The sequence below is a fragment of the Salvelinus fontinalis genome, chromosome 16, assembly GCF_029448725.1.
Source record: "Salvelinus fontinalis isolate EN_2023a chromosome 16, ASM2944872v1, whole genome shotgun sequence".
Taxonomy (NCBI): Eukaryota; Metazoa; Chordata; class Actinopteri; order Salmoniformes; family Salmonidae; genus Salvelinus; species Salvelinus fontinalis.
In genome coordinates, this window is record NC_074680.1 from 41,175,314 (window position 1) to 41,200,211 (window position 24,898).

The window sequence follows — 24,898 nt, forward strand, 5'->3', positions numbered from 1 at the left end:
ATGGTTGTCAAGGTGATGACTACAAAGTAGAGGGACTCCAGGGCACTCCAGCCCTCAATGTGTTTAAAGATGGCTGCCGGCAGTGCCACGAAGAGCAGACAGCCGAACAGGATGAAGAGAACGGTGGAGATGACACGAATCTTGGTCTGACTAACATCCCACTGCTACAGAGAGAGGGGGGAGGGAGGGAGATAGATTAATAATCTATCTAACCATTATTCCAGCTAAATTGACACCACATTTCTCATGTACAGCAATGACCTTGGGAAGAGTTGCAGAGTTAACCAACTGCAGTCTGGGGATGATTAGGAGGTGGCCATGAGAGATGGTATTACTGGCAATACTTTAGTGTGGTGGTGTCAAACTCATTTTGCCCCAGGGGCCGCATTCGAAATTTGGCTGTCGTTTTTGGAATTTTCTTTCTAGTTTTCATTTCCTGCGCTAATGTGTTATCATTTACACACTGTGTCATGTTTCTTTTGTTTTTAGTATGCTGCCTACATTTAAAAAAAATAATAATCCTTGACAGAATAATTATTCTCCCTTTGACTATACATTTTTGTAAATTCTTACTTTCGCCACTAGATGGCGAACAGACAATTTCTGGGGGTTTCTACTCCCTAAGTTGTTGACTGTTTTTGTGCTTGCCAGTTAGCTAGCAGTGCTCCGCTGTTAGCAGCCAATGGCTAGTTGTTTCTTACTGCTGATAAGAATGAATGATTTACATAATTTTTTCGAGTCATTACTGAATTATTTCATGTAACAAATCAAACGTTAAACATCGTAAACAATTCATTTAGACCAGTGGTCCCCAACCAGTTGGTTGATCGCGAAAGGTATTTCTAGTCTATCAAACATAGCCAAACATTTCTGTATAAAAAACAACGATAAAAGCCTGCGTCTGGAGTACAAACTCTGCCTTCCCGGAAGGCCCGGAGAGCAAATCAAGTGTGCTATAGGCCTGCGGCTGGCCAATCGGATGGCTCAGATGACCGTGTCTGCAGTAACCTAGCTGGCGTAAAAGAAAGCTACAGTAAAGTTGATACTGTGAGATTTCAAAACTTTTAAAACCACGACTAGAGAGACTGTCAACGAACACAGCAAAGAGGTGCTGTTTTTATGAGTGAGTTTAAGTTCTTACTCAGCACTGTCACCACTTTAACCTCTCTGGGATAGGTGGGACGATTTCGTCCCACTTGGCCAAAAGCCGGAGAAAATGCAGAACGCCAAATTCAAATAAAATGATATAAAAATCTAACTTTCATTAAATCACACATGTAAGATGTCAAATTAAAGCTACACTCGTTGTGAATCCAGCCAACATGTCAGATTTCAAAAAGGCTTTTCGGCAAAAGCATAAGATGCAATTATCTGATGATAGCACAACAGTAAACAAAGAGAGTGTAGCATATTTCAACCCTGCAGGCGCAACACAAAACGCAGAAATAAAATATAAATCATGCCTTACCTTTGACAAGCTTCTTTTGTTGGCACTCCAATATGTCCCATAAACATCACAAATGGTCCTTTTGTTCAATTAATTCCGTCCATATATATCCAAAATGTCCATTTATTTGGCGCGTTTGATCCAGAAAAAAACAGCTTCCAATTTGCGCAACGTCACTACAAAATATCTCCAAAGTTACGTGTAAACTTTGCCAAAACATTTCAAACTACTTTTGTAATACAACTTTAGGTATTTTTAAACGTTAATAATCGATCAAATTGAAGACGGGTCTATCTGTTTTCAATACAGGAGGACAACAAACTAACGCTACTTTTCTAGTCTGTGCAACTCTCAAACAGTACACATAACGTTACACTGATTCAAGATGGCCGTACTTCTTCATTGCACAAAGGAATAACCTCAACCAATTTCCAAAGACTGGTGACATCCAGTGGAAGCTGTAGGAACGGCAAACAAGTCCCTTAGAAATCTAGTATCCCAATGAAAACTCATTGAACAGACAGTGACCTCAAAAAAAAAATCTGAATGGTTAGTCCTCGGGGTTTTGCCTGCTACATAAGTTCTGTTATACTCACAGACATGATTCAAACAGTTTTAGAAACTTCAGAGTGTTTTCTATCCAAATCTACTAATAATATGCATATCTTATATTCTGGGGATGAGTAGAAGGAAGTTGAAATTGGGCACGCTATTTATCCAAAAGTGAAAATGCTGCCCCCTATCCTAGAGAAGTTTTAATAGGCTATTCAAATATACATTATCCCTACTTCCACTCAGCGCTACAACCAACACTGCAGCAGTAATGAATGAGTAGGAAAGTGTCTCTGTAGGCTTGTGTTGTTATTATTAGCTGCTTGGGTCTTGTTAATATCCAGGAATATTTCACTTCCTCTGTTCATAGGAGTAACAACATGAATTTGTGCATGTGACGTGAATTAATACAGTGCGACTTGAGTGTCGCCATCAGCTGGAAGACAGTGTCCCTTTTTGGTCAGTGTCAGCTGAGACTGATCATCAGATGCAGACACCATCAGCCCAGTAAAATATGTAAATGTATGCTCACTCAGCTGAGCCTCACAAGTAATACAACAACTGATCTATTACCGTTGTGATCACATAGCATACCTAAAAAAAAAAAAATGATTCAAGCAAATTCAATATACACTAATAATGTATTGGCCTCTACCGTACTGAACAAACCTTATCGTCAGTACTGTTGTTAATAGGTTCATGTTGCATAGGCTTTGGTTTTTAAGCACATTTTTAAACACATTTTTAAACAAATTTTTGTTTCTTCAAAGTAGCCACACTTTGCCTTGATGACAGCTTTGCACACCCTTGGCATTCTCTCAACCAGCTTCACCTGGAATGCGTTTCCAATAGTCTTGAAAGAGTTCCTACATATGCTGAGCACTTGTTGGCTGCTTTACCTTAACTCTGCTATCCAGCTCATCCCAAACCATCTCAATTGGATTGAGGTCGGTGATTGTGGAGGCCAGGTCTTCTGATGCAGCACTCCATCACTCAAATAGCCCTTACACAGCCTGGGGGTGTGTTGGGTCATTGTCCTGTTGAAAAGCAAATGATAGTCCTACTAAGCGCCAACCAGATCAGATGGCGTATCACTGCAGAATGCTGTGGTAGCCATGCTGGTTAAGTGTGCCTTGAATTCGAAATAAATCACTGACAGTGTCACCAGCAAAGCACCCCCACACCATCACACCTCCTCCTCCATGCTTCACGGTGGGAACCACACATGCGGAGATCATCTGTTGACCTACTCTACATCTCACAAAGACACGGCAGTTGCAACCAAAAATCTCCAATTTGGACTCATCAGACCAAAGGATAAATTTCCACCGGTTTAATGTCCATTGTTCGTGTTTCTTGGCCCAAGCAAGTCTCTTCTTATTATTGGTGTGCTTTAGTAGTGGTTTCTTTGCAGCAATTCGACCATGAAGGTCTGATTCACCCATTCTCCTCTGAACAGTTGATGTTGAGATGTCTGTTACTTGAACTCTGTGAAGCATTTATTTGGGATGCAATTTCTGAGGCTGGTAACTGTAATGAACTTATCCTCTGCAGAGGTAACTCTGGGTCTTCCGTTCCTGTGGCGGTCCTCATGAGAGCTAGTTTCATCATAGCGCTTGATGAATTTTGCGACTGCACTTGAAGAAACTTTCAAAGTTCTTGAAATTCTCTGAATTGACTGACATTCATGTCTTAAGGTAATGATGGACTGTCATTTTAATTTGCTTATTTGAGCTGTTGTTGCCATAATATGGACTTGGTCTTTTACCAAATAGGGCTATCTTCTGTATACCACCCCTACCTTGTCACAACACAACTGATAGGCTCTAACGCATTAAGAAGGAAAGAAATTCCACAAATTGAAATGCATTCCAGGTGACTACCTCATGAAGCCGGTTGAGAGAATGCCAAGAGTGTGCAAAGCTGTCATCAAGGCAAAGGTTGGCTACTTTGAATAATTTTTAAATAGGAAATATATTTTGATTTGTTTAACACTTTTTGGGTTACTACATGATTCCATATGTGTTATTTCATACTTTTGATGTCTTCAGTATTATTCTACAAAGTAGAAAATAGGAAAAATCAAGAAAAACCCTTGAATGAGTAGGTGTGTCCAAACTTTTGACCGGTACTGTATATATACAGTATATAATAATAAGAATTATGATACATTTTTTTTTTTTGTTGTGATGTATATTATTTTTGCTCAAACCACCCGCAGACTGGATTGGAAGCCTTGTGGGCCATATGTTTGACACCCCTGTTCTACAGTGTTGCTAACTGTAAAGAAGTAATGGATAGTCATTTAAAAACCTCCATCTGGGATACGACTGATAGACAGGCCTCTACTCTCCTGGGATAGAGAAGTAATTAAGAGTGGCCACACACACACACACACACACACACACACACACACACACACACACACACACACACACACACACACACACACACACACACACACACACACACACACACACACACACACACACACACACACACACACACACACACACACACACACACACATCCTCTACATGGACTCACCACAAACATCTTCTCAACCCTGGCGGTTGCCTTCCCAAAGATGGTTCCCAGTTGGTCTCCTACTCCAGCCAGCAGGAAGCCAAACAGAGGGATCCCCAGAAGGGCATAGATGATACAGAAGATATGCCCTCCCTCTGTATGGGGGGAAATGTTCCCAAATCCTGGAGAGACAGAAGAAATGAGGCACCTTTAAAAGACTGTGCAGCTAAAATATTGTATCTATGTTCTATTTCCTTGTTATTCTACTAGTTATTTGATTGTTTAGTTCTTTGTCACTTAAATGTTTTCTTCAACCGTAATACAGCAATTCTGTCTGGAAATGAAATCCCTCATTCTATTGCAGCGTTGCTTCCTTTGGGAACAAGTGAATGTCATTTCCCTTTACAAGGAGGAAGACAAGGCAGTAATAATATCCATTAGCTATGGCAGTCTATGTGCTAGGTTTACACTATTCACTCTCTCTTTTGTCTCTATCTCTTTCCTTCCCTTTCTCCCCTGTGTCCTTAGGGTGGGTCACCAACCAATTAGTCCTAAACTTTAAGCAGCTCTCCACCTCTCCCTCTCCCACCTCTCTCTGCCTCCATCCCTCCACCTCTCCCTCTCCCTACCTCTCTCTGCCTCCAACCCTCTACCTCTCCCTCTCCCTACCTCTCTCTCCCTCCATCCCTCCCTCTCCCTACCTCTCTCTGCCTCCATCCCTCCACCTCTCCCTCTCCCTACCTCTCTCTGCCTCCAACCCTCTACCTCTCCCTCTCCCTACCTCTCTCTCCCTCCATCCCTCCCTCTCCCTACCTCTCTCTCCCTCCATCCCTCTCCCTCTCCCTCTCCCTACCTCTCTCTCCCTCCATCCCTCCCTCTCCCTACCTCTCTCTGCCTCCATCCCTCCACCTCTCCCTCTCCCTACCTCTCTCTGCCTCCATCCCTCCACCTCTCCCTCTCCCTACCTCTCTCTGCCTCCAACCCTCTACCTCTCCCTCTCCCTACCTCTCTCTCCCTCCATCCCTCCCTCTCCCTACCTCTCTCTGCCTCCATCCCTCCACCTCTCCCTCTCCCTACCTCTCTCTGCCTCCAACCCTCCACCTCTCCCTCTCCCTACCTCTCTCTCCCTCCATCCCTCCACCTCTCCCTCTCCCTACCTCTCTCTCCCTCCATCCCTCCACCTCTTCCTACCTCTCTCTCCCTCCATCCCTCCACCTCTCCCTCTCCCTACCTCTCTCTCCCTCCATCCCTCCACCTCTCCCTACCTCTCTCTCCCTCCATCCCTCTCCCTCTCCCTACCTCTCTCTCCCTCCATCCCTCTCCCTCTCCCTACCTCTCTCTCCCTCCATCCCTCCACCTCTTCCTACCTCTCTCTCCCTCCATCCCTCTACCTCTCCCTCTCCCTACCTCTCTCTCCCTCCATCCCTCCCTCTCCCTACCTCTCTCTCCCTCCATCCCTCCACCTCTCCCTCTCCCTACCTCTCTCTCCCTCCATCCCTCCACCTCTTCCTACCTCTCTCTCCCTCCATCCCTCCACCTCTCCCTCTCCCTACCTCTCTCTCCCTCCATCCCTCCACCTCTCCCTCTCCCTACCTCTCTCTCCCTCCATCCCTCCCTCTCCCTACCTCTCTCTGCCTCCATCCCTCCACCTCTCCCTCTCCCTACCTCTCTCTCCCTCCATCCCTCTCCCTCTCCCTACCTCTCTCTCCCTCCATCCCTCCATCTCTCCCTACCTCTCTCTCCCTCCATCCCTCCACCTCTCCCTCTCCCTACCTCTCTCTCCCTCCATCCCTCCACCTCTCCCTACCTCTCTCTCCCTCCATCCCTCCACCTCTCCCTACCTCTCTCTCCCTCCATCCCTCCACCTCTTGTTAGATGCCCCACCCAGTCTTCTTTGAAGTGCAATTAAATCCCGGGTCCTTGGGGAGTGAAGGGAGAACAGAGAGATAATAGGAAGGATAGAATCATGAAGATTGATTTACAGAAGAACGTTGTAATGACGACTGTACTGAGATGTAGGACACACACACACACACACACACACACACACACACACACACACACACACACACACCCTTACCGATGGTAGTGATGACGGTTCCAGCGAAGAAGAAGGAGGAGCTTAGGTCCCAGAGGCTGCTGTGATTGGTCAGAGTCCCGGCTGGGTTCACCCCTGAACGGATCGCTGACACCACTTGCTGTGGATGAGACACACACATAGACCATGACTGAATACCACTACTTAGTTCTAAATAGTAGGTTGACTGGGTACGCAGAAATAATTTTTCTAACAATTGTTTATAGACAGATTATTTCACTTATTATTCGCTGTATCACAATTCCAGTGGGTCAGAAGTTTACATACACTAAGTTGCCTGTGCCTTTAAATAGCTTGGAAAATTCCAGAAAATTATGTCATGGCTTTAGAAGCTTCTGATAGGCTAATTGAAATAATTTGAGTCAATTGGAGGTGTACCTGTGGATGTATTTCAAGGCCTACCATCAAACTCAATGCCTCTTTGCTTGACATCATGGGAAAATCAAAAGAAATCAGCCAAGACCTCAGCAAAAAATTTGTAGACCTCCACAAGTCTGGTTCATCATTGGGAGCAATTTCCAAACGCCTGAAGGTACCACGTTCATCTGTGCAAACAATAGTACGCAAGTATTAACACCATGGGACCACGCAGCCGTCATACCGCTCAGGAAGGAGACGTGTTCTGTCTCCTAGAGATGAACGTACTTTGGTGCGAAAAGTGCAAATCAATCCCAGAACAACAGCAAAGGACCTTGTGAAGATGCTGGAGGAAACAGGTACAAACGTATCTATATTCACAGTAAAATGAGTCCTATATCGACATAACCTGAAAGGCCGCTCAGCAAAGAAGAAGCCACTGCTCCAAAACCGCCACGAAAAAAGCCAGACTACGGTTAGCAACTTCACATAGGGACAAAGATTGTACTTTCTAGAGAAATGTCCTCTGGTCTGATGAAACAAAAATAGAACTGTTTGGCCATAATGACCATCGTTATGTTTGGAGGAAAAAGGGGAGGCTTGCAAGCCGAGGGAACACCATCCCAACCATGAAGCACGGGGGTGGCAGCATCATGTTGTGGGGGTGCTTTGCTGCATGAGGGACTGGTGCAATTCACAAAATAGATGGCATCATGAAGAAGGAAAATTATGTTGATATATTGAAGCAACATCTCAAGACATCAGTCAGGAAGTTAAAGCTTGGTCGCAAATGGGTCTTCCAAATGGACAATGACCCCAAGCACACTTCCAAAGTTGTGGCAAAATAGCTTAAGGACAACAAAGTCAAGGTATTGGAGTGGCCTAACCTCAATCCTATCGAAAATTTGTGGGCAGAACTGAAAAAGCGTGTGCGAGCAAGGAGGCCTACAAACCTGACTCAGTTACACCAGCTCTGTCAGGAGGAATGGGCCAAAATTCACCCAACTTATTGTGAGAAGGTTGTGGAAGGATTCCTGAAACATTTGACCCAAGTTAAACAATTTAAAGGCAATGCTACCAAATGCTATGTATCTAAACTTCTGATCCCCTGGGAATGTGATGAAAGAAATAAAAGCTGAAATAAATAATTCTCTCTACTATTATTCTGACATTTCACATTCTTAAAATAAAGTGGTTGTCACGAATGTCGTCGGGAGAAGGAGAGGAGGACCACGGTGCAGCATGGTAAGTGTTCATATTTTTAATAAAACAACTGAACACTGAACAAATCAACAAAAACGACAAACGAACAGTCCTGTAAGGTGACGAAAAAACACTAAACAGAAAATAATCACCCACAACTCAAAATGGGAAAACAGGCTACCTAAGTATGGCTCCCAATCAGAGACAACGATAGACAGCTGCCTCTGATTGGGAACCACACCAGGCCAAATACATAGAAAACCAACAACATAGAAAAAAGAACATAGACTGCCCACCCTAGTCACACCCTGGCCTAACCAAAATAGAGAATAAAAAACCTCTCTATAGCCAGGGCGTGACAGTGGTGATCCTAACTGACCTAAGACAGGGACATTTTACTAGGATTAAATGTCAGGAATCGGGAAAAACTGAGTTTAAATGTATTTGGCTATGGTGTATGTAAACTGTACAAATTCAAAATTCTAGTATGCTTTAAATGCCCAGATGTCATACTCATTTCAGTAGAATTTGCTACATTCTAATGAGGAAGAGAATCTTCTTGTGTGTCTGATAATCACCTGAGAGGCGCGCCATACCAAAATGAACAAATGGCGGGAAACAAACACATCAGAAACACAACCGAGACAGGTGAGGGCTGGAGAGGTGGTGGGACATCAGGAACAGAACCGAGACAGGTGAGGGCTGGAGAGGTGGTGGGACATCAGGAACAGAACCGAGACAGGTGAGGGCTGGAGAGGTGGTGGGACATCAGGAACAGAACCCTGACAGGTGAGGGCTGGAGAGGTGGTGGGACATCAGGAACAGAACCCAGACAGGTGAGGGCTGGAGAGGTGGTGGGACATCAGGAACAGAACACAGACAGATGAGGGCTGGAGAGGTGGTGGGACATCAGGAACAGAACACAGACAGATGAGGGCTGGAGAGGTGGTGGGACATCAGGAACAGAACACAGACAGATGAGGGCTGGAGAGGTGGTGGGACATCAGGAACAGAACACAGACAGATGAGGGCTGGAGAGGTGGTGTGACATCAGGAACAGAACCCAGACAGGTGAGGGCTGGAGAGGTGGTGTGACATCAGGAACAGAACACAGACAGGTGAGGGCTGGAGAGGTGGTGTGACATCAGGAACAGAACACAGACAGATGAGGGCTGGAGAGGTGGTGGGACATCAGGAACAGAACCCTGACAGGTGAGGGCTGGAGAGGTGGTGGGACATCAGGAACAGAACCGAGACAGATGAGGGCTGGAGAGGTGGTGGGACATCAGGAACAGAACCCTGACAGGTGAGGGCTGGAGAGGTGGTGGGACATCAGGAACAGAACCGAGACAGATGAGGGCTGGAGAGGTGGTGGGACATCAGGAACAGAACACAGACAGATGAGGGCTGGAGAGGTGGTGTGACATCAGGAACAGAACACAGACAGGTGAGGGCTGGAGAGGTGGTGGGACATCAGGAACAGAACCGAGACAGATAAGGGCTGGAGAGGTGGTGTGACATCAGGAACAAGCATAGCCAGTAACAGTTAGTTACAGCAGCAACAGAAATGGCAGCAAGAGACACCAGCGTGCGCGTTACATCCAGCATCGAGGAAGTATAGAACCGGTCAACTTAAATAGCATGGAAGTAGAGTGTGTATCCAAATGGTGCAACATCCGCTGATGTGATCAGCCGAGGCCGTCACACTCGGGTTTCCCTTCGGTACTTGCTTCGCTTTATACATTTTTACTAAACAGTATGTTCTAAATATCGGTAGTACGATTAGTACACACTATGTACTTGTAATTAGTACTAGGAAAGACAGACACACACACACACACACACACACACACACACACACACACACACACACACACACACACACACACACACACACACACACACACACACACACACACACACACACACACACACACGACTTCAGTATTGTTTTCTGGTTCTTGCCTGTTCTTTAACGAGTAGACTAATATCTAGACAAGAGGTTTTCAACAGCAGAAGAAGCAGTAAATCCTGTGTGTTCTGATGGTCTAATGGCTCTACTGGACATAAGCAGAGAAGGGAGGGCCAAACGACTGCTGGTTGCTTAATGTCACCTCTGTCAGACTGTGACAAGAGTTAAAGCTGAGAACACCCTCGCCTCTGTCTGAGAGGAACTCTGACTCATCCTTGCGGCACACCGGTAGTTCATATCTCATTATGACATTGAATAGATTGGTAGTGCAGCTGTTAGCCCCGGTCTCGCTAATGGGATGACTAGGGAGTAGGCTCATTCCCTGACGAATTCAGCCTGCCACCATGTACAGTACATCTGTTAGCACGGTCAGTGAGGTCACTCCAAGACCCAGAGTGGTTTTAAGTCCTTTTAAATCAACATATTTATTTCCTGAAGCCACACTGTGACATCAGTGTGTGTTAAAACGTTAACATTTTGGAATTCACCACGCAAATCAGCACCAACGGCAGCAGAGATACATTCTCAATGAGTCACTCTGGCAATTAACATGATTACACACACACACACACACACAGACACACACAATCACACACACAAGCAGTAACAATGGTACCTTGACCAGTTCCTCAAGTTGGCTGTGGTTTACACAGGAGTGTGTAGAGAGGAAGTCTAGTTTCTGAGTCAGGATGGCCAGGCGCTGAGCACTGGAGAGAGAGAAAGAGGAGGAAGACAGGTTTACAAAGAGATAAAGGAGGGATAGAGAGAGTGATGAGAGAGCGAGAGAGAGAGAGAGAGACAGACAGAGAGAGAGAGACAGAGAAAGGAGGAAGACAGGGTTACAAGGAGAGAGAGAGAGAGAGAGAGAGAGAGAGAGAGAGAGAGAGAGAGCGAGAGAGAGAGAGAGAGGGATTATGTGCAGGGAGAGGGAGAGATATATAGGAGAAAGAGGGACAGAGATGGAGAGCGAGAGAGAGCGAGAGAGAGGGATTATGTGCAGGGAGAGGGAGAGATATATAAGAGAAAGAGGGACAGAGATGGAGAGCGAGAGAGAACGAGAGAGAGGGATTATGTGCAGGGAGAGGGAGAGATATATAGGAGAAAGGGAGACAGAGATGGAGAGCGAGAGAGAGCGAGAGAGAGGGATTATGTGCAGGGAGAGTGAGAGATAAATAGGAGAAAGAGGGAGAGAGATGGAGAGAGGTAGAGAGGGGTGGGGGGGGGGGTGCAGGGAGAGGGAGAGATATATAGGAGAAAGAGGGAGAGAGATGGATAGATACCTCTCATGGGGTTGTTCCTGGGCTTTGAACATGGATAGATAGAGAGAGAAAGAGAGTGAGAAATGGGGAGAGAGAGAGAGAGAAAGAGAGAGAGAGAAAGGAGGAAGACAGGGTTACAAAGAGATAAAGGAGGGATAGAGAGAGTGACAAGAGAGAGAGAGAGAGAGAGAGAGAGAGAGAGAGAGAGAGAGAGAGAGAGAGAGAGAGAGAGATTGTGTGCAGGGAGAGGGAGAGATATATAGGAGAAAGAATTAGAGAGAGAGAGAGAGCGAGAGAGAGAGAGAGAGAGAGAGAGAGAGAGAGAGAATGATAAATACCTCTCATGGGGTTGTTCTAGGGCCTTGAAGACGGCAGCTCCAACAACCAGGTAGAGAACCACCAGGAGGAAAATGGCTGACACTGTCTTCCACTTCATCACCGTGGCAATGGCCTGACACTCCTCTGTAGGGCTCAGTGTGATTGACTTGGCGGAGAAGGAGCGACGGGGCTTGCTGCTGTGAGTGGCGGATTTGGGGTCCACTAGGTCAGGTGCTGCCACTATTTGGGGGATGGGGAGAAGAGATTATTAGTTGATTGATAATATATTTTAAAGTATCTTCTTTATTTCCCGTCAACAAACTCAAATAGTTCATACTTTAAATGAAGTTTCATTGATATGACATCTTCAAAACCATGTCTTAAAGGGAAGTAGAAATTAGAAGGAGCCCCTGTGTGTCCATGCTGTGCTGTGGCTGGTGAGTAATTATTGTGTGTGTTTTCTCTATGCTACTGTGTTGTGTAGGTCTGACACGTGCTCTTCTGCAGAATGAGAACACATTGGCTGTTCGTTTAGGAAATGTACCAATAAATACTGTTGTGTGAGACACGGCCGTCGAGCAGCCGGGCTCTTAAACTGTTGTGGCAATGTGAATCACACACATCTACTATTCTGCAGCTTTCACCCATTTACTGGGAACTCTGTGTGTGTGTGTGTGTGTGTGTGTGTGTGTGTGTGTGTGTGTGTGTGTGTGTGTGTGTGTGTGTGTGTGTGTGTGTGTGTGTGTGTGTGTGTGTGTGTGTGTGTGTGTGTGTGTGTGTGTGTGTGTGTGTGTGTGAGTAAGTGAGTGCTATTAGCCTTAATTTGATAAATTTACCAATAAATAATGTTGTGTGAGACATGGCCGGGCTCTGAAACTACTGCGGCAACGAATATCACACACAGGAAACAGGGGGCGGAGCACGCCCCCATCTGCATCGACTGGGCTGTAGTGGAGAGGGTCAAAAGCTTAAAGTTCCTCGGCGTGCACATCACAGAGGACCTGACATGGACCCATCACACCAGCACTGTGGTGAAGAAGGCGCAACAGTGCCACTTCAAACTCAGGCGACTGAAGAAATTTGGCATGGTCCCTAAGAACTTCTATAGATGCACCATTGAGAGAATCTTGTCTGGCTGCATCACCGCCTGGTATGGCAACTGCACCGCCCTCAACCACAAGGCTCTACAGAGGGTGGTGCGGACGGGCCAATACATCACTCGGGGTGAGCTCCCTGCCTTCCAGGTCATTTACACCGGAAGATCGTCAAAGACTCCAGTCACCCGAGCCACGGACTGTTCACTCTGTTACCATCTGGCAAACAGGGTTTCCGGCGCATCGTGTCTCGGACCAGTATGCTCTGACACAGCTTCTACCACCAGGCCAACAGACTGCTGAGCTGCTAACCCGAGCTGTCTACCTGCTCAGACCTGCACCGTAGAGATTATTTACATTGACTGTCCAAACATCCATACCTTACACACAGGGGTTAATTATTATTATTTGACCCTGCTGGTCATCTATGAACATTTGAACATCTTGGCCATGTTCTGTTATAATCTCCACCCGGAACAGCCAGAAGAGGACTGGCCACCCCTCATAGCCTGGTTCCTCTCTAGGTTTCTTCCTAGGTTCTGGCCTTTCTAGGGAGTTTTTCCTAGCCACCGTGCTTCTACACCTGCATTGCTTGCTGTTTGGGGTTTTAGGCTGGGTTTCTGTACAGCACATTTTATTTGATTTTTGATTTGCTTTAAATTGGGCCAGGTACTGGCGTTTATGATCCAAATGAGAACCCAAAGCGGAACTGAGAACCGGTACGTTTGGTTACGCAAATTTGAAATTATCTAATGAAAAATTGTTGTCCACATTTAAATTTCCTCAGCAAACAACATGACTAATCAACAGCAAACTCAGACAACCCCATCGTAGTAAAGTTGACCTATTCAATTGGTCAGCTTGTCGCGTTCTATGCGATTAAAAGAATATTCCTCTCAATGTGCTTTCAAATGGAGAGTTCTGCACAGGGAGAGAAACATGCCCAGTCACTGTCCAACATCCTCAACGCAGACGCAGAAAAACACGCCTTTGAAAGCAGTTTTGATGGCCGCTGTTAAAATAAAGGAGGAATCGCAGAACTTTCTAGAGTTACTAAACTTATTTCTCAAATCCCCCAAATTTGTGAACTGCACCATTTTACAGTTTTTAGCAGAAGCATGATTCATATGTGTTAGTCACTGGCCAGTGGCACCAATGACGTTGAATCAGGGGAAGGTCCTGTGTGTGCATGCTCTGCACCGTAAAAAAATGTATAAATACAACTGCTAGGCCTAGAGGGACCAAGACCAAGCTCATTCTGATTGTAACATTCTAACAGTGTAATTAATACATTTCATATACGCTATCGCAAAAACAATAATTTGGTTGTGTTTACGAAGGTCTTATGTAACATTAGAATAGGATATATATATTGTCACGCCCTGGCCTTATTATTCTTTGTTTTCTTGATTATTTTAGTTAGGTCAGGGTGTGACATGGGTAATGTTTATGTTTTGTTGGTTTTTGATGTTTATTTGGTAAAGGGGTTATGGGGTGTAAAATATGGTTTTGTGTTTAGTATAGATGTCTAGCGTTGTCTATGTTGGTGAGTGTTCTAGAAGAGTCTATGGTTACCTGAATGAGTTCCCAATTAGAGACAGCTGATGTCGGTTGTCTCTGATTGGGAGCCTTATTTAGGGTAGCCATGGGCTCTCATTAATTGTGGGTAATTGTCTATGTGATACGTTTGTAGCCAGTGTGTGCACATCGTTGTTTTAGCTTCACGATCGTTTTGTTGTTTTGTTAGTTTGTATTAAGTGTTTCGTGTTTATTTTTCGTCATCTTTTAAAATAAAAGGAGATGGCTTATTTTCCAAGTGCTGCGTATTGGTCCGTCAATCCTCCACACGATCGTGACAGAATTACCCACCATAGGACCAAGCGGCATGGAAGGCGGCAACAGGACCTACCACCAAAGGATTTCTGGACATGGGAGGAGATACTGGATGGTAAGGGGCCGTGGGATCAACCTGGAGAATATCGCCTCCCTCGTGAAGAGCTGGAGGCAGCGAAAGCCGAGAGGAGGCGATATGAGGAGGCAGCACGGAGACAAGGCTGGAGACCCGTGAGTACACCCCAAAAATTTCTTGGGGGGGGCCTTAAAGGGAGGGTGGCGAAGTCAGGTAGGAAACCTGCGCCTACTCCCTGTACTTACCGTGGAGAGCGGGAGTACGGGCAGACACCGTGTTACGCAGTAGAGCGCACGGTGTCTCCTGTACGCGTGCATAGCCCGGTTCGGTACATTTCAGCTCCACGTATCGGCCGGGCTAGACTGAGCGTTGAGCCATATGTCATGAAGCCGGCCCAACGCATCTGGTCACCAGTGCGTCTCCTCGGGCCGGCGTACATGGCACCAGCCTTACGCATGGTGTCCCCGGTTCGCCTACATAGGCCGGTGCGGGTTATTCCACCTCTCCGCACTGGTCAGGCGACGGGGAGCATAGAACCAGGTAAGGTTGGGCAGGCTCGGCGTTCAAGGGAGCCAGTACGCCTGCACGGTCCGGTATTTCCGGCGCCACCTCCCCGCCCCAATCCAGTACCACCAGTGCCTCCTCCACGCACTAGCTATATGGTGCGTGTCTCCAGCCCTTTACCACCAGTGTTTAAACCACGCACCAAGCCTCCTGTGTGTCCCCAGAGTCCTGTGCGTCCTGTTGCTGCTCCCCGCACTAGCCCTGAGATGCGTGTCCCCAGCCCGGTGCCACCAGTCCCGGCACCACGCACCAGGCCTACAGTGCGCCTCAGCCGGCAGGAGTCTGCCGTCTGCACTGCAATGACTGAACTGCCTGTCTGCCAAGCGCCATCTGAGCCATCCGTCTCCCCAGCGCCATCTGAGCCATCCGTCTCCCCAGCGCCATCTGAGCCATCCGTCTGCAATGAGCCCACTGAGCCGCCCGTCTGCCATGAGCCCACTGAGCCGCCAGCCAGACAGGAGCCGCTAGAGCCGCCAGCCAGACAGGAGCCGCTAGAGCCGTCCGTCAGACAGGATCTGCCAGAGCCGCCAACCAGACAGGATCTGCCAGAGCCGCCAACCAGACAGGATCTGCCAGAGCCGCCAACCAGACAGGAGCAGCCAGATCAGTCAGCCAGCCATGAGCAGCCAGATCCGTCAGCTAGCCATGAGCAGCCAGATCCGTCAGCTAGCCATGAGCAGCCAGATCCGTCAGCTAGCCATGAGCAGCCAGATCCGTCAGCTAGCCATGAGCAGCCAGATCCGTCAGCTAGCCATGAGCAGCCAGATCCGTCAGCTAGCCATGAGCAGCCAGATCCGTCAGCCAGCCATGAGCAGCCAGATCCGTCAGCCAGCCATGAGCAGCCAGATCCGTCAGCCAGCCATGAGCAGCCAGATCCGTCAGCCAGCCATGAGCAGCCAGATCCGTCAGCCAGCCATGAGCAGCCAGATCCGTCAGCCAGCCATGAGCAGCCAGATCCGTCAGCCAGCCATGAGCAGCCAGATCAGTTAGCCAGCCATGAGCAGCCAGATCTGTCAGCCAGCCATGGGCTGTCCCTCAGTCCGGAGCTGCAGTCCCTCAGTCCGGAGCTGCAGTCCCTCAGTCCGGAGCTGCCATTCCTCAGTCCGGAGCTGCCCCTTACCCTGGAGCTGCCCCTTACCCTGGTGCTGCCCCTTACCCTGGTGCTGCCCCTTACCCTGGTACTGTCCCTGACCCTAGTACTGCCCCTGACCCTGGTACTGCCCCTGACCCTGGTACTGCCTCTTACCCTGGTTCTGCCCCTTAGTCTGGAACTGCCCCTGAATGCAATGGGGTTAATGTGGAGGGGGGTCGTTTGGAGGAGGCCTAGGAGGTGGTTAGGTACTGTGGTGACGTGGGGACTACGACCAGAGCCGGAGCCGCCACCGTGGAGGGGAGCACACCCAGACCCTCCCCTAGACTGTGTATGGTGCGCCCGGAGTTCGCGCCTCAAGGGGGGGGTTATGTCACGCCCTGGCCTTATTATTCTTTGTTTTCTTGATTATTTTAGTTAGGTCAGGGTGTGACATGGGTAATGTTTATGTTTTGTTGGTTTTTGATGTTTATTTGGTAAAGGGGTTATGGGGTGTAAAATATGGTTTTGTGTTTAGTATAGATGTCTAGCGTTGTCTATGTTGGTGAGTGTTCTAGAAGAGTCTATGGTTACCTGAATGAGTTCCCAATTAGAGACAGCTGATGTCGGTTGTCTCTGATTGGGAGCCTTATTTAGGGTAGCCATGGGCTCTCATTAATTGTGGGTAATTGTCTATGTGATACGTTTGTAGCCAGTGTGTGCACATCGTTGTTTTAGCTTCACGATCGTTTTGTTGTTTTGTTAGTTTGTATTAAGTGTTTCGTGTTTATTTTTCGTCATCTTTTAAAATAAAAGGAGATGGCTTATTTTCCAAGTGCTGCGTATTGGTCCGTCAATCCTCCACACGATCGTGACATATATATATTAGAGATTGTTGTTAAATCATTTTCACTAGTTTATGTTACTGTAGGATATGTGTAAAAAAACAACAAGAAAAACACTCAAACCAAGTGTTCAATTCATTTATTCGTGGAGTGCCTTGGTTACTATGAAACCGCTGCCTATCAGCTATTCCTCTTTGTGCTTGTCGATTCATATTGATCATTGATGCCACTGTGAATGTCCTTACGTGTGGTATGATTGCTAGTTAGCCTCTTGCAGATCTGGACAAAACGATCCACCTGCCACTATCGTCACTATGAATGGTGGATAGAGGGCAGGATAGACTGTTAGACTGGTAGACTATACTGACCTGTAGTATAGTTAAAGTTAGTTAGACTGGTAGACTATACTGACCTGTAGTATAGTTAAAGTTAGTTATACTGGTAGACTATACTGACCTGTGGTATAGTTAAAGGTAGTTAGACTGGTAGACTATAATGACCTGTGGTATAGTAAAAGTTAGTTAGACTGGTAGACTATACAGACCTGTGGTATAGTAAAAGTTAGTTAGACTGGTAGACTATACTGACCTGTGGTATAGTAAAAGTTAGTTAGACTGGTAGACTATACCGACCTGTGGTATAGTAAAAGTTAGTTAGACTGGTAGACTATACTGACCTGTGGTAGAGTAAAAGTTAGACTGGTAGACTATACTGACCTGTGGTATAGTAAAAGTTAGACTGGTAGACTATAATGACCTGTGGTACAGTAAAAGTTAGTTAGACTGGTAGACTATACAGACCTGTGGTATATTAAAAGTTAGACTGGTAGACTATACTGACCTGTGGTATAGTAAAAGTTAGACTGGTAGACTATACAGACCTGTGGTGTAGTAAAAGTTAGACTGGTAGACTATACAGACCTGTGGTATAGTAAAAGTTAGTTAGACTGGTAGACTATAATGACCTGTGGTATAGTAAAAGTTAGACTCGTAGACTATACTGACCTGTGGTGTAGTAAAAGTTAGACTGGTAGACTATACTGACCTGTGGTATAGTAAAAGTTAGTTAGACTGGTAGACTATACTGACCTGTGGTATAGTAAAAGTTAGTTAGACTGGTAGACTATACCGACCTGTGGTATAGTAAAAGTTAGTTAGACTGGTAGACTATACTGACCTGTGGTATAGTAAAAGTTAGTTAGACTGGTAGACTATACTGACCTGTGGTAGAGTAAAAGTTAGACTGGTAGACTATACTGACCTGTGGTATAGTAAAAGTTAGACTGGTAGACTATAATGACCTGTGGTACAGTAAAAGTTAGTTAGACTGGTAGACTATACAGACCTGTGGTATATTAAAAGTTAGACTGGTAGACTATACTGACCTGTGGTATAGTAAAAGTTAGACTGGTAGACTATACAGACCTGTGGTGTAGTAAAAGTTAGACTGGTAGACTATACAGACCTGTGGTATAGTAAAAGTTAGTTAGACTGGTAGACTATAATGACCTGTGGTATAGTAAAAGTTAGACTCGTAGACTATACTGACCTGTGGTGTAGTAAAAGTTAGACTGGTAGACTATACAGACCTGTCCCCAGTCCACCTGGCCTTGCTGCTATTCCAGTTTCAACTGTTCTGCCTGCGGTTATGGAACCCCTACCTGTCCCAGACCTGCTGTTTTCAACTCTTAATGATTGGCTATGAAAAGCCAACTGACATTTATTCCTGATTATTATTTGACCATGCTTGTCATTTATGAACATTTTGAAAATCTTGGCTGTCTCTAATTCTCTCATTCTCTCTTTCTTTCTCTCTCTCGGATGACCTGAGCCCTAGGACCATACGTCAGGACTACCGGGAATGATGACTCCTTGCTGTCCACCTGGCCTTGCTGCTATTCCAGTTTCAACTGTTCTGCCTGCGGTTATGGAACCCCTACCTGTCCCAGACCTGCTGTTTTCAACTCTTAATGATCGGCTATGAAAAGCCAACTGACATTTATTCCTGATTATTATTTGACCATGCTTGTCACTTATGAACATTTTGAACATCTTGGCCATGTTCTGTTATAATCTCCACCCGGCACAGCCAGAAGAGGACTATAGTAAACCAGGCTATGAGGCCACCCCTCATAGCCTGGTTCCTCTCTAGGTTTCGTCCTAGGTTTTGGTCTTTCTAGGGAGTTTTTCCTAGCCACCGTGCTTCTACACCTGCATTGCTTGCTGTTTGCAATGCAATGCGATGACGTTGAATTAACGTGGGAAAATGATTGGATTTGCAAAAAGTTATCAAGGTAAGGCAATTTTTTCACCCAACTTTCAACCTAAATCTAAAGACATGATGACACTTTTTGTTGATTTCATGTTGAAATCAAGTCAGTTGACAACTCAACCAAAAGGAAATCTAAACTAGATGTTGAACTGACGTCTGTGCCCAATGGGTAGGCTACTGAACATGTCCAGGCGATTCAGTCTCAACCACATGGGCCTACAATAAATGCTTATTATTCTTTAAATAATGTTGTGAATGTGCAGAAAAAGCGACTTAATAAGCGTGTTTGCACTGGTCGAGGGACAGGATATGCTATGCTCGCGCGCAGAACGCTGCACCTGTCCTTTATACGCACGCAATAGCGCTGTGATGCATGATAAAAATGTAGTTTTCGGGAAGATAAAAAGTACCGAATCAGTTTTTAGCCTATCTAAAGTAGGCATATGTGTGTACAAATGGTAGACCCGCGGTCTAAGTAGAGTAGGGAACTCACAAGCCACCAAAATAACAGAACACACCAAAACACACCAAAAAAATAAACAAAATCTAAAAATCTACGAAACAGCAATTTTGTGCAGTGGCTACTTTTCATGAAATCATGGTCTAACCTTGTCTCACCACAGAGAAGCAGAAGCATCTTGGCCATGTTCTGTTATAATCTCCACCCGGCACAGCCAGAAGAGGACTATAGTAAACCAGGCTATGAGGCCACCCCTCATAGCCTGGTTCCTCTCTAGGTTTCGTCCTAGGTTTTGGTCTTTCTAGGGAGTTTTTCCTAGCCACCGTGCTTCTACACCTGCATTGCTTGCTGTTTGGGGTTTTAGGCTGGGTTTCTGTACAGCACTTTGAGATATTAGCTGATGTACGAAGGGCTATATAAAATAAAATAAACTTGATAAAATAAACTTGATTTGTGGTATAGTAAAAGTTAGACTGGTAGACTATACTGACCTGTGGTATAGTAAAAGTTAGACTGGTAGACTATACAGACCTGTGGTATAGTAAAAGTTAGTTAGACTGGTAGACTATAATGACCTGTGGTATAGTAAAAGTTAGTTTGACTGGTAGACTGTAATGACCTGTGGTATAGTAAAGGTTAGTTAGACTGGTAGACTATACAGACCTGTGGTATAGTAAACGTTAGACTGGTAGACTATAATGACCTGTGGTATAGTAAAAGTTAGTTAGACTGGTAGACTATACTGACCTGTGGTATAGTAAAAGTTAGTTAAATTGGTAGACTATAATGACCTGTGGTATAGTAAAAGTTAGTTAAATTGGTAGACTATAATGACCTGTGGTATAGTAAACGTTAGACTGGTAGACTATAATGACCTGTGGTATAGTAAACGTTAGACTGGTAGACTATACTGACCTGTGGTATAGTAAACGTTAGACTGGTAGACTATACAGACCTGTGGTATAGTAAAAGTTAGTTAGACTGGTAGACTATACTGACCTGTGGTATAGTAAAAGTTAGTTAAATTGGTAGACTATAATGACCTGTGGTATAGTAAACGTTAGACTGGTAGACTATAATGACCTGTGGTATAGTAAACGTTAGACTGGTAGACTATACTGACCTGTGGTATAGTAAACGTTAGACTGGTAGACTATACAGACCTGTGGTATAGTAAAATTTAGTTAGACTGGTAGACTATACTGACCTGTGGCATAGTAAAAGTTAGACTGGTAGACTATACTGACCTGTGGTATAGTAAAAGTTAGTTAGACTGGTAGACTATACAGACCTGTGGTATAGTAAAAGTTAGTTAGACTGGTAGACTATACTGACCTGTGGTATATTAACAGTTAGACTGGTAGACTATACTGACCTGTGGTATAGTAAAAGTTAACACATTGAAAAGTGTAGTGTATAAGGGAAGTACGAATACACCTTGATAAAGGGGAGGGGCATGCAAGCAGATGAGGAAATGAGGATGGAAGAAATGATATCGTAAAACCTGTAAAAGAGTGAATGTTAACCAATTAAAACCACACAACCCTCCCCTGTGACCAATAGAAAACCACACAACCCTCCCCTGTGACCAATAGAAAACCACACAACCCTCCCCTGTGACCAATAGAAAGCCACACAACCCTCCCCTGTGACCAATAGAAAACCACACAACCCTCCCCTGTGACCAATAGAAAACCACACAACCCTCCCCTGTGACCAATAGAAAACCACACAACCCTCCCCTGTGACCAATAGAAAGCCACACAACCCTCCCCTGTGACCAATAGAAAGCCACACAACCCTCCCCTGTGACCAATAGAAAGCCACACAACCCTACCCTGTGACCAATAGAAAACCACACAACCCTCCCCTGTGACCAATAGAAAACCACACAACCCTCCCCTGTGACCAATAGAAAACCACACAACCCTCCCCTGTGACCAATAGAAAACCACACAACCCTCCCCTGTGACCAATGAAAAAAACATATATATATAGAGAGTGTTGTAATGATGGGCAAATAGTTAAAGTACAAAAGGGAAAATAAATAAACATAAATATGGGTTGTATTTACAATGGTGTTTGTTCTTCACTGGTTGCCCTTTTTTCGTGGCAACAGGTCACAAATCTTGCTGCTGTAATTGCACACTATTTCACCCAATTCAGATGGCAGTTCATAAAAATGTATTGAGGAAAAGGCCTTTTTAAATGCCTCATGAGTTTACAACTGTTTTACCCCAACTCCATCATCACCCAAAGTACAAGGCCTAAATATGTATTTGTTAACAGGAAATGCTTGAACTGGTTGAATCAACGTTGTTTCCATGTCGTGCTGACAAAAAAAATGCAATGCGATGACGTTGAATTAACGTGGGAAAATGATTGGATTTGCAAAAAGTTATCAAGGTAAGGCAATTTTTTCACCCAACTTTCAACCTAAATCTAAAGACATGATGACACTTTTTGTTGATTTCATGTTGAAATCAAGTCAGTTGACAACTCAACCAAAAGGAAATCTAAACTAGATGTTGAACTGACGTCTGTGCCCAATGGGTAGGCTACTGAACATGTCCAGGCGATTCAGTCTCAACCACATGGGCCTACAATAAATGCTTATTATTCTTTAAATAATGTTGTGAATGTGCAGAAAAAGCGACTTAATAAGCGTGTTTGCACTGGTCGAGGGACAGGATATGCTATGCTCGCGCGCAGAACGCTGCACCTGTCCTTTATACGCACGCAATAGCGCTGTGATGCATGATAAAAATGTAGTTTTCGGGAAGATAAAAAGTACCGAATCAGTTTTTAGCCTATCTAAAGTAGGCATATGTGTGTACAAATGGTAGACCCGCGGTCTAAGTAGAGTAGGGAACTCACAAGCCACCAAAATAACAGAACACACCAAAACACACCAAAAAAATAAACAAAATCTAAAAATCTACGAAACAGCAATTTTGTGCAGTGGCTACTTTTCATGAAATCATGGTCTAACCTTGTCTCACCACAGAGAAGCAGCAGGCAGTCCTGTCCTCGGAAGGGAAATTCGTATCAAAATGAACAATAGTATAATAAATTGTTCAGCACTTTCATACAATAGTCTATATACAGTCTACACCGGGCAGCTGCTGACCCTCCCTCTATAAGAGATATAAGATATTGAATAAAGGGGAATCATCACCCTGTCTGTATCCTCTCACACAAGCAAGCACACGTAGCCTACAGTTACATGCGCGCACCTAAACGCACACAGCGGTCCATTGGCGCACCTACACACACCGGTCCAGTAAACTTAAAGACCTCCACTTACTTATTCTCTAGCCGATGCCCTCTGCTCTCCGCTCCTCACAAGACGTCCTCTCCGTGATTAGTGGAATGTTTTCTCTCCTTTTCCCGTTTTCTCTTCTTCCCTTCCTTTGCCTCTGTTGGTGTTCACACGCAGGTGCATGCAGGGCGGACGTTTCCACATGGCACCAGAGCCAAGACCTCTCTCTCACTCTCTCTCGTCCTCTCTCTCTATGTCTCTCTTTCTTTTGCTCTTTCTCTCTGTCTTGGCTCACTCTCTCTGTCTTGCTCTCCCTCACTCTCTCTGTCTTGCTCTCCCTCACTCTCTCTGTCTTTTCTATCTATCTCTCTATCTCTCTTTCATTATTTCTCTCTCTCTCTTTCTGTTTGACTCACCCATTTTACTTTCTCACTGAGAGGCCCCTGACAGAGTAAATAGAGCAGAGAGAAGAGATAAGGAAAGCGGTAGGGGAGGAGAGGAGAAAGGGGGAGAGGTGGGGGAGGAGAGGAGAAAGGGGGAGAGGTAGGGGAGGTGAGGAGAGGGTAGAGGTAGGGGAGGAAAGGGGTAGAACGGTAGGGGAGGAGAGGAGAAATGGGGAGAGGTAGGGGAGGAGAGGAGAAAGGGGGAGAGGTAGGGGAGGTGAGGAGAGGGTAGAGGTAGGGGAGGAGAGGAGAAAGGGGGAGAGGTAGGGGAGGAGAGGAGAAAGGGGGAGAGGTAGGGGAGGAGAGGAGAGAGGAGAGGAGAGGAGAAAGGGGGAGAGGTAGGGGAGGAGAAAGGGGGAGATGTATGGGAGGAGAGGAGAGGGGTAGAGTGGTAGGGGAGGAGAGGAGAAATGGGGAGAGGTAAGGGAGGAGACGAGAAAGGGGGAGAGGTAGGGGAGGAGAGGGGATCGAGAGGAGGAGAGATGGGGAGAGGTAGGAGAAGAGAGGGGAGAGGAGGAGAGATGGGGAGAGGTAGGAGAAGAGAGGGGAGAGGAGGAGAGATGAAGAGAGGAGTAGATGGGGGAGGGCAGGGGCTCTCTGGGTTGATGGTGGGAGGGCAGGGGCTCTCTGGGTTGATGGTGGGAGGGTAGGGGCTCTCTGGGTTGATGGTGGGAGGGTAGGGGCTCTCTGGGTTGATGGTGGGAGGGTAGGGGCTCTCTGGGTTGATGGTGGGAGGGCAGGGGCTCTCTGGGTTGATGGTGGGAGGGTAGGGGCTCTCTGGGTTGATGGTGGGAGGGCAGGGGCTCTCTGGGTTGATGGTGGGAGGGCAGGGGCTCTCTGGGTTGATGGTGGGAGGGCAGGGGCTCTCTGGGTTGATGGTGGGAGGGCAGGGGCTGTCTGGGTTGATGGTGGGAGGGCAGGGGCTCTCTGGGTTGATGGTGGGAGGGCAGGGGCTCTCTGGGTTGATGGTGGGAGGGCAGGGGCTCTCTGGGTTGATGGTGGGAGGGCAGGGGCTCTCTGGGTTGATGGTGGGAGGGCAGGGGCTCTCTGGGTTGATGGTGGGAGGGCAGGGGCTCTCTGGGTTGATGGTGGGAGGGCAGGGGCTCTCTGGGTTGATGGTGGGAGGGCAGGGGCTGTCTGGGTTGATGGTGGGAGGGCAGGGGCTCTCTGGGTTGATGGTGGGAGGGCAGGGGCTCTCTGGGTTAACGGTGGGAGCAAATTTCTTACAGCAAATTCAGAAAAGTGCTGT

At 46.2% G+C, this 24,898-nt stretch overlaps 1 protein-coding gene across 1 annotated transcript in view; it reads right to left on the reverse strand.

The window, feature by feature from the left end:
* The window catches only part of LOC129813193 (potassium channel subfamily K member 2-like), a 24,803-nt gene extending 12,836 nt beyond the window's left edge, over positions 1-11,967 (reverse strand). Inside the window, exons 1-5 of the mRNA XM_055865461.1 lie at positions 11,753-11,967; positions 10,772-10,862; positions 6,606-6,723; positions 4,547-4,707; positions 1-164 (exon numbers count right to left, since the gene is read on the reverse strand). The exon at positions 1-164 is cut by the window's left edge and continues 23 nt beyond it. Of these exons, the coding sequence (XP_055721436.1) occupies positions 1-164; positions 4,547-4,707; positions 6,606-6,723; positions 10,772-10,862; positions 11,753-11,850 (632 nt within the window). The 5' untranslated portion in view covers positions 11,851-11,967. The remainder of the gene's footprint in view (positions 165-4,546; positions 4,708-6,605; positions 6,724-10,771; positions 10,863-11,752) is intronic.
* Between the last annotated feature and the right edge of the window lie 12,931 nt (positions 11,968-24,898).